General features: G+C 42.0%; 2 protein-coding genes across 2 annotated transcripts in view; both read right to left on the bottom strand.

Moving 5' to 3' along the window:
* Positions 1 to 6431, bottom strand: part of gptl (glutamic--pyruvic transaminase-like) — a 23317-nt gene extending 16886 nt beyond the window's left edge. Inside the window, exon 1 of the mRNA XM_073933816.1 lies at positions 6370 to 6431. Coding sequence (XP_073789917.1) covers positions 6370 to 6402 — 33 coding nt within the window. The 5' untranslated portion in view covers positions 6403 to 6431. The remainder of the gene's footprint in view (positions 1 to 6369) is intronic.
* Positions 1 to 11119, bottom strand: part of pycr3 (pyrroline-5-carboxylate reductase 3) — a 547472-nt gene that overhangs the window by 337734 nt on the left and 198619 nt on the right. The gene's annotated exons all lie outside the window — the stretch shown is intronic.

The raw sequence follows: 11119 nt of genomic DNA, 5'->3' as shown, positions 1-11119 counted from the left end.
AACAAGCTACTATAGTAACTATAAACGGCTGTTTTTTTCTCTTCAGTTGGTTATGGATAAAATATGCTAATTTTTATGGTCTAATAATAATAAGTAGATTTTTGGAAATCACCAGGCGACCCCCCTTCATTTTTCCGCTACCCCTCAAGGACCCCCACTTTGAGAACCACTGGCTTAGTGGTTAGGACTGCGGCCTCACACCAAGAAGGTCGCTGGTTTGAGTCTCGGCTAGGTCAGTTGGCATTTCTGTGTGGAGTTTGCATTGTGCCAACGTGCATATTTCTTCTGTATATATTAACACACACATGGATGCATATATATGAGAACATGTTTATATAATTAGCTATAAAATATACATGTACATGATATAAATCATATATACATTTAAATATCTATGTGACAACATATGGTATAGTTTTGTTTCTATGTATGTGCGTGTGCATCACATATACATAATAAACACATATAACACACACATATATTGTCAAAAGAAGCTTTTTTGGATGGAATTAATCTTTGTCTAGCACTAATACACACACACACACACATTTGTTTTTGTGGAAAGTGGGGACATTACATAGGTTTTCATTCATTTTATACTGTCCTTTGTATATTGTATATGTAATTTGTATTTATATAGCACATTTATTGTTCATGACCATATGCTCAAAGCGCTTCACAGTCCCGGGGGACTGTGCAGCATCCACTTGGATGATGTGAAGGCAGCCACAGGACAACAGCGCCAGTGCTTCACCACACACTGGTGTTGTGGAAAAAAGATTCTGGTCTGCAAAATCTTCTAAGTCTCTAAGTCAAAATTATGAAAAAAAACGACAAAGTCTGAGATCTCCGAAGTCTTTAGGAAAAGCAGTTTATTGTTACAGCATCAGTAACAACAGAGACAGGTCGTTCAAGTGTCTCCCGAACACAGGCTTGCACAGAGTTTAAATGCATTTCTGTCCTAATACTCCTCCCAAATTGACACATTACACTCCTCCATCAGCTTCTCCGCTAATGGGATCTTAAATCTCTCAGGTGCCCGCCACCAATAGAATCTCAGGGTCTTTCAGTGGTCTTACCCATGTCCAGGTCTTTCCTTCCCGCTTCAAAAGCGATGACTCGGCCAAAAAACAATGGATGGATGGATAGACATAAATAGATAGATGGAAGGGTGGATGAACAGACATAGACATGGATGGACAGACAGACAGACAGACAGACAGATAGATAGATAGATAGATAGATAGATAGATAGATAGATAGATAGATAGATAGATAGATAGATAGATAGATAGATAGATAGATAGATAGATAGATAGATAGATAGATAGATAGATAGATAGATAGATAGATTACACTCCTCCATCAGCTTCTCCGCTAATGGGATCTTAAATCTCTCAGGTGCCCGCCACCAGTAGAATCTCAGGGTCTTTCAGTGGTCTTACCCATGTCCAGGTCTTTCCTTCCCGCTTCAAAAGCGATGACTCGGCCAAAAAACAATGCTCAAGAATATATCTTGTTTACTGAGCTGTCAACTGTAAGATCAGCTGAAGTTTATAGGTACTCATAATTCTTTAGATGTCAGTACAAGTGAGTGTGGGTGCATGTGCAGGTGTGCCTTATCATGAGTTACAGAACAGAACACAAGTGTCCTAATGGCCTTGCTTCCCTAAATCAACCCTCATTGTGACAGTATTGCTGCTCGTTAATTTATCTTCTCATCTCTGCATTTACACAGAATGACTTTTTCATTAACCAAAGCACACATACCTGATAATAATGCCGCAGGTACGGGTAATAATACAATAGATAATAATAATATTACGGAAATCACTCAAATAAGCAAATAAATGAGAGTAATACATTCATCAGAAATTCATCAAGACACAATGAATTCCCCAACATTGGGAGGCCATGATCAGGGCTGGAGTGGGACTTCTTTTCAACCATGGAGTTTCAAGCCTCAGACCGGCCCACCTCAGTTCACCACTGACTATATTAAAATAAGGTCATTTCCAATTCAGTTTCTAATTAAATATCACGTCTGTTTTTTGAGAAAACAGCTGCTTTAGCACTTCAAATGTTCAACAAGCCTAACAGTATTATAGGTCTTAAAGGGCCATGAAACCCCCTCGTTTCAGCAGGGTGTTTTCACACCTCTACTTTGGAAAAAGTCAGAAAAGTGGGCGTGTCCAGCTTTGTTTAGGGGGGAGTGTCGGAGGAACTAAAGTGGGAGGGTGTGGGAGTGTCTATTTGGGAACGCGCTGAGTTTCAGTCAAAATACACACACATGAGAAAGTGATGGTGTTTAACCTACATGGACATCTGTAGTCGAATTATTTGCCAAATGATTAAATGGTGGACTTTAACAGCAGTTTGGCTCTTTCATTCAGGGAATTCATTCATCTCCCTCGCGACAAACGAGATATTTGATTCGAGGATCTGCTCTAAGCGTGTATTTATCATGCAATGTTTGATACCGCACGGCGAATGAGAGAAAAAAACCCGCCGCATTTCCCGGAAACTTAGATGCACACGGCAGGTAGCCTCAGAAAGCTGCGCGTGTTATTCCGGTCACAAAATGCGGTGCTAACATGTTTGCACTCAGTGCAATAGTTAACTTAATTCGATACGAACAAACTGATTAAACAAAGAGCACTGGTCACTCACTTACCAAATCTGTAGAGACAGAACAATCACCAGCAACTAGAGCCGCGTCTTTATGGAGAGAATACTACAAGCCAATCCGGATCTCAGCGTTTGCAGATGAGAACAGCTCTCAGGTAAACAATAATCCTCCTTAGACACGTAAGTTATTGTTGTCGAGCGTCGCGTACACTGTTAATCCACACGTGATCCAGATGAAAATGAAAACGAAACTTAATGGCAGCAAACTATAAAAGCAACACTTCACGCTTGTTTTGCCAACACAACGTGGCGTCTCTGTGGTGCAAACACGGTGACACTAATAAATATTAATGAAGTTGCACAATAGAGCGCGCTGATTGGTTTGAACCAAGCTTTACTCATGCATTAATGCATCACACTGTAAGACGTAATAAGACACACTCTGGCACAGACGTCTAGTCTGCACGCTGGAATACACGCTATTATGTCATGACCGTGACGCAGCTTCAAAAATTAGTTTCAAACAGGAAGTACGAATTTGCTTGAAATAACGCAAAAACAACCAATTTACACTTTTTAGTGAAATATAGGTGTCCTAATAGTGTTTTTAGAAGTGTGGGACACATATACCACTGTCAACAGCTCAAAACATGTGTTTTGGTGTTTCGTGACCCTTTTAACAATAAAAATGAAAAAAATAAGTAACTCAAACGAGGATCAAACCTGGGTTGGTGGGGTCGTAACCTAACATGTTAACCACTGGACCACAACAGCTGTACGTGGAGAGGTGACTCTGATCTGATTCTAATCTGATTTATATCATCATCAACTGCAGGCTGCATCGTGCTCACAAGGCTGCGAGAAAATAGATAAAAAGAGCAGAGCTGCTGTAAAATAATGAATAAGAAGGCTGTGGTCAAGTAAATAAATACATTAATTTAAAAAGTGTGACTGCTGAGAGCAACAGAATCTAGAGCTAGGGACACCAACCCTCACGGCCAAAAAACGGACCGGCCCACCGGGAATTCTCCCGGTCCTCCCGATTAGCCAATCCAGGCCTGGCCATGTTGAGAGAATTTGACCAGGACATCGGGGTTACACTCCTGCTCTTTACCAGAAATGCCATGGGATCATTAATGACCACAGTGAGTCAAGACCTTGGTTAAATGTCTCATCCAAAAGACAGCGCTTACGGACAGTGTAGTGTCCCCTTCACACAGACCGCAGGTTGAACTCCCCCTGCTGGCGTCTCTAACACCACTTCCAGCAACCTAGTGTTCCCTGGATCTTCCATCCAGGTACTGACCTGGCTCTTAGCTGCTTAGCTTTATTGAGTAACTGCTTTTGGGCTGCAAGGTGATATGGCTGTGGCCTCACCGCATCCTACCCCTAAACCCAACCATCACAGAAGACTGTGTGCAGCTTTGCTCTCTGAAATGAACTCATCATGTGTGATTTATAAGCTTTTGGAGAAATGAGGACATCAGCAATGTCCTTTTTTATCAAATGACCTCTTCGTGTCGTGTTTTTATATCCGTTTCTCCAGCACTCTTTATTGATTGAACAAATGCGCACGTCATAAGCCCCTTTCACACAGTGATACCGGTAAATATATGGAAAATTTCTGAAACGACTTTACCGGTAAATTAAAAAAAGTGCTGTTCACACAGGCGAGGACGTTACGGAATTTTTCCAGAAAAGAGCATTCACACATCCACTCCAAAATACCGGTAAATTCTGACATCATTCACCACAAATGAGTTCTAAACGGCTGCGCTTGTGTTTGTAAACATTTGACTACATTACAGACTCTGTGGATGATCAATATTGTGAATAACTTCGATGAAAACATAGAGAAACACTTTCGCATGTCGAGATGTTCATAATATGTGCGTGTGCTGGCGCTCACAGGCTGTTTCACAGGCACACGCAAAGCTTGAAGGTAAACAAACAGCGGCTTATCATATGCATCTTATCTATGATTATTTACACAGTTGGCATTAAGATGAACATTTAAACGTTATCTGACTAACTTCTAGCAGCTAAATGTGTCTGGGAAAATATTTTAAGGCTTTTATTCTCATAAACCGCGCGGACGTAAATGCGTCTGACTGTTCTGATTGGCTAAAGTAGACGTCTCACGTCAGCAAGTTCTAGACGTGGGCGCGCTCTTTCCGGTAATCTTCCTTCTGCGTTCACACAGTGCAGCATTCCGGCAAATTACCGGTAATGTTACAACTTCTCTTTCCGGAAAATAGCCAGAACGAATTTACCGGTATTTTCAGAAAGGACCTGTTCACACATACAGACCTTTCCGGAAAATTGCCGGTAATTTTCCGGAAAGGTCTGTATGTGTGAAAGGGGCTATAGCCGATCTATATTAAATGAATAAAGCACTTTCTCTTGTTTGTTTGTTTTTTTTAGGGGAGGAAATGATACACATATTTGAAATATCCGTCTGCATTGCTATCTTTAGGACCCAGCGGAGACATTTATTTATTTACACAATCATAGTTATAAAATTAATACTATAAAGTACTACCAGAATGGAAAAAAATAACATCTAATCAAAATAACCCTATGCATTGGGTTAAAATACCCCATAGTTAGGAAGGTGCTATAATAACCTTTAGTTGGGTTATATGTTGGGGTATTTTCAACCCAACTATTCCCACATAGCAAAATTTCTCTGGCCCAGCTCTGGCCCACACAATCAGGTTTTGCCTGGCCCACATGCCGCAGTGAATTACGGTACATGCCTGGACCAAATCTGGCTTCCAGACAAGGGCCAAACACAGACCATATCTGGGCCAAGTCTCAGCCAAGTTAATAACTCATAACTGGGCCTGAACTGGGCCAGATAGGTTGGTGTGTCACAATTGCAATGAAATTGATAAACCCATGGAGTGATGCGCTTTAGGCACACTATGGGCACGCTTTTTCTCAAAGTGACCTGATTGGTAGAATTTTTTTTCTTTACTCAAGAATGATTTTAGTGTATTTTAAATGTGGGTCAAGACTGGCCAAACTCACATGGCCCACTTATCAAATTTTTAAATCTGGGCCAAATACTATGTTTTTCATCTGGCCCAAATCTTGTGTGCCGCCTTAAAAACGGTGCCGCCTCTGCCAAACCCGGGCCATGTTTGGCCCACATGCTGTATGCCAGTGCCGGATGAATGCCTGCTGTGCCAGCTTTTTGCCAAATCTGGGCCAGAATACTTTGCTACTAGGGTTTTAACAGAGCATTTTAGATTTGTTCATTCTCTTCAGCTTAATCCTTTATTTATCAGGGGTCGCCACTGCAGAATGAACCGCCATCTATTCCAGCAAGTTTGACACAGCAGATGCCCTTCCAGCCGCAACCCAGTAATGGGAAACACCCATACACACTCATTCACAAACACATACACACCGGGCAATTTAGCTCATCAGTTCCGCTATAGCGCATGTGCTTGGACTGAAACCAGAGCACCCGGAAGAAAACCCACACCTACATGGAGAGAACATGCAAACTCCACATAGAAACGCCAACTGACCCAGCTGGGACTCGAACCAGCGACCTTCTTGCTGTGAGGCCACAGTGCTAACCACTGAGCCACCATGCCACTTGATTTTAGTTTAGTTAATAACATATTCATCCATTTATAGCTGAAATATCCCTTAAACATGTTGTTATTCTGATAAAAACCAGAACAGCACAAAACACGTTTGTAAATGATCATTTAGCATATATTTTACCTTGGCTGGCGTGTCTGTGGTTGTTTTCTTCATGTCTTCTTCTCTCGATCCTCGTCTCAGATGGTTTAATATATGTCTGTGTTAACTTAAAGCACAGCCTGAACGCCTCTGTCAGCGCTTTTCTGCACAGTCACGCTGTTTTCATCTCCACACTCAGTTAAACATTGCATGCTGTTGGGTCGTTTTCATCCACTCTGGACTGATTTGAAGTGTTAATTTGGTCTCAGCTTTCTCTGTTTCAGCAAATGGGATGACTCTTGGTGACGAATCTTAATTTGATAGATATTTTGAGAAAATGCTTTGAAAGTTTTTAAAAACTCACCGATACACTGTGGCGAGGCAGTGGCGCAGTAGGTAGTGCTGTCGCCTCAGAGCAAGAAGGTCGCTGGGTTGAACCTCGGCTCAGTTGGCGTCTCTGTTTGGAGTTTGCATGTTCTCCCTGCGTTCGCATGGGTTTCCTCCAGGTGCTCCGGTTTCCCCCACAGTCCAAAGACATGCGGTACAGGTGAATTGGGTAGGCTAAATTGTCCGTAGTGTATGAGTGTGTGTGTGAATGTAAGTGTGGATGTTTCCCAGAGATGGGTTGCAGCTGGTAGGGCATCCGCTTGCTGGATAAGTTGGCGGTTCATTCTGCTGTGGCAATGTCGGATTAATAAAGGAACTAAGCTAACAAGAAAATTTATAATTGAATGAATACACTGAGCAGACTGACGAAATATGGGAGGTTTGCAGTTTTTGTTTTCACGAATCCGCGAGAGGCCGCTGTGTTCGCTTTTTCGCATCTCAGACGTCTCTGGCGAGTGCCGTTCGCGCCCATGCTGTTCTCGCATAAACCCACCAGAGGCCGCTGTCGACCGACTGACTGACTGACTGAATTGACTGGGCGGCCGACCAATCGAATAACCCACCCTCCTCCTTCCCTAAACCCAACCAATTTTACCGATTGACACGCCCACCCGCTTACTTCCCTAAACCCAGTCGACAAAAGCCGTCCAGAAAAAGCCCTCCACAAGCAGGAAAGCGGTCAGTTGCATTAGTGTAAAAAAATGAAATAGCAAGCATACTGTCACGATAACCAGCGATCGTTCTCCATAGATCGCACAATAACCATGGACTACACTTCCGCCTTTTCCTGGACTACATATTCAGACATGCACTTCGCCCAGACACCCACACACACTCGCAACACCTGATGACTATCAGAGACTGATTGCATTAGGCTCGTTTGAGGTGCGCCTCGCCTTGGCTGCATTGTAAACGAGAGCAGGCGTGCGCAGTAAGAGGAGGGCTCAAAAATTACATCAGAAGTCGGACACCTGCTGAATCTCGCTGTTTACCCACCTGGAATCGTCACCAGTGGCGGAGATCTCGTTCGCGTTTTTTTATCGCAGACGAATGACCTTCATGAAAAAATACTATGGTGATTTATAGTAAATATTATTGCATTTTGAACATGTTTTTTCAGTATTGGGTTGTGTTTATAATTGTTGTGATACCAGAGCAACTATAAAATTTAAATAGGCTATTTTATAACATGGTTCAAAAGCACTACAGTATACATTACTATAGTATTTTTAATGTGGGAGTGGATGCAATAGAAATATCGCAGTTTTTACAAAAAAAATGTTCAGAATTACAGAAGATGAACAGCTCATTAACTAAAAGGGTGTATTAAAAATATAATTCTGTATATTCAACAAACGTTAAAAGAATAACAAAATAAACAGCTTATACAGCAAGAAAGCTTTCAAGAAACCTAATTTGGCTACATTATAAATGAGGTAGCCATAGCATGCTTTTGAGTGACGGGTCATGACAAATATTTGTTTGACAAATAAATTCTTAGGGGGTTAATGATATTGACATGCTTATTGGGTATATATAAACTGCTTTTACTCCAGCCAGACTAAAATAAACAGCCCAAGACTTTCTCCAGAATAAAAACTATTAGACTGCAGGAAAAACTGTGGAAATGTTCTTGGTCTATTAAACATGACTTTTGACTTCACATACATATGCATATACATATGTGTGTGTGTCCTGTTTACTACACCCTTTTCACTTCTCATATGAAACCACACAAAGATGAGGCATAATGACAAAACAGTCTGATAACCTTTGTATGTCTGAATATATGTATATATTGGATTGAATTTAATGGAATAACGCTGCATAAAAATTACAATACAAAATTCACACAAACATACAAAAAGTGAAAATGACAACAAACAGGACTTAAAACTGAGAGAGAAATAAAATACAGCACACACACATCCTAATAATTTATAAGTAACATTTAGTTATATTGGATAGGTCACGTTATGTTTTACAAAGATGTGTTTTGTTGTTGTCTGCGTGTAAATCTAAATAAATAACCATATGTAATGCTCTTTATGACTTTTTTTTTTAATTATCAACGAAAATACAAAAAAGGTATTCAACAAATCCAGGTATAAACCTTAGTAAAACAAGATAATAAAGTGTAATGTGTCAGTCTCATCCAATCAGCATTAAGCTGTGTCGTCAGCCAGTCGTTTCCTATCATGCTTTTGGTAACGCAGTCTTTTGAGAGTAACTGCGGCCGACTGCTCTATCTGAGGTACCCGCCTCGCGATCGCGAGAGTTTTTTGGCGCACGTCAGCGTAAAATCAGAGCGAGGCGAAGGCAAGGCGGACACATTTCTAACCGGCATGCATCTTGCGGCGATCACCGGTGATCGATTCTGCGCAGATTTTGGCCAAGTCAAACGAGCCTATTCACTACATAAGCCACACATTCACGGTTTCAGTTTGCCGAGTCTTGTTGATCAGTAGATGACATTACAACGCCTTTTCCCTGTCGTGTTTCGACCCAGCCTTGTTTATCCCTGTTTAGCCGCCTGCCTTACGACCTATAGCCTGTTTGATGACTACGATTCCAGACTGCCTGTACATACCCGTTTGCACCTGTATTGACCTCTGCTTGCCTGATTACAAATAATCCTGCATATTGGATCTTACCCCAGTTGTGTGTGTCATCACTCCCCGCCGTTACACATATGTACCTCCGCCTACGTAATTCGCGGTCTCCAAAAACGTCGGATTGCTGGGCTGGACTTCCCTTATAAGCACATTTTAAGACCGCAAAGCATTGACAGCATATAATCATGCATGTTTGATTGTTGCTGGTTTTCCCTGTTGGAAAGAGGGACAGTTTGTCTGAGAAAATCTAAATAATTCAATTCATCTTTATTTCTCTAGCACTTTTACAATGTAGATTGTGTCAAAGCAGCTAAATACAGACGTTCTAGTAAACTGAAGCTGTGTCGGTCCAGTTTTCAGAGTTGATGTTCAGTTCAGTGTGGTTTAATATTCACTACTGAGAGTCCAAACACTGAGCAATACCTTGATGCGCAGCACCACAAGTCCCGAACCGAGCAAGACTGGCGACAGGAAAACCAAACTTCACCAATTAACCAAAGCAAAGAGAAAAAAACCTCGAGAGAAACCAGGCTCAGTTGGACACGACCATGTCTCCTCTGGCCAAACTTCTTGCGCAGAGCTGCAGTCTAGGCGCTGGAGAATGCTGGATGTCCATAGTGGAAAAGCTGCAGGTCACTAGCGGGTGTTCAGGCTGGCCCACAAGATCAATGCAGAGACTCGTCTGTCACTGGGGGTCTTTCAGGAATCAGTCTCACGCTCTCCACTCCTCCATGACCACCACAGCATCTGCTCAGGACACGGCCTGGTCCAGGATTATGGAGACCTCGAGAAATCCTCTATAGTTGGCATCGTTTCTTCACAGTTCTTGGATCACATCAATAGGGGATGAGAATCCTCAGGTGGAAATGGAGAACAAGTAAAACAAGCAGCTCAGCTCTCAGAACACAGCAAGTGCACTTATGTTCGCTGTTTTACTCCATATAAAAGACAGCAACTCTTTAGCACAGGCCTATCTAAAGGGTGAATACTGACAACTGATGATCAACATTAATAATGACAAATTGTCCCTCTACCGAACGGGGAAAACCAGCAACAATCAAGAATGCATGATTATATGCTGCCATTGCTTTACAGTCAATGAGTGAGATTATAATGGGAGTCAATGCGGCAAAAACAGCAGCAACATAATTAGAGGTGTGAACCTATACTGGTCTCACGGTTCGGTTCGGTTTGGTTACGATTATCATGCCTTTGATTCGGTTCAATTCGATATCTCGGTGCATTGACGATGCTTTCCATATACAGTAGCTGCGTCCCAAATGGCACACTATGCACTCATGCACTATGTACTTACACACTCAACAGGATAGTATATGTATGTAGTGTCGTCCCAAATGGCAGACTCATGTTTTTTTACTAAGCGGAAATTCAAACCGTTTCCCTGATGACGTTTGACGGTTGCCAAATCAGTGAAATAAACGACCGAATTATCAAATAATACCTGCCGTGAGTATTGCCGCATTCACCATCGGGAGGCGCTATAATCACTCTCGCAGGAGAATTTTGCTTTCACCATCCAAAATAAATAAAGTTATCCAACATGTGCGCCTGATAGCTCCACCCCTTCCGCTACGTAAGCAAACCTGTGGTCGTTGAGTGCGTGAAGTGTCCGTCATTACACACTTCTCTTTACCGGCTGCATCATCCGGGTAATTAAAGTGCACTTATTATTATTAGAGTTTTCAGTGTGAACGCACTACAAAATGGCGTAGAATAGTGCATAAGTATGCGATTTGGGACGCAGCTAGAGTTATACTTTAGGGGGGAGG

The sequence above is a fragment of the Danio rerio genome, chromosome 20 (genome assembly GCF_049306965.1).
Source record: "Danio rerio strain Tuebingen ecotype United States chromosome 20, GRCz12tu, whole genome shotgun sequence".
Taxonomy (NCBI): Eukaryota; Metazoa; Chordata; class Actinopteri; order Cypriniformes; family Danionidae; genus Danio; species Danio rerio.
This window is presented reverse-complemented; position numbering and strand designations above follow the sequence as displayed.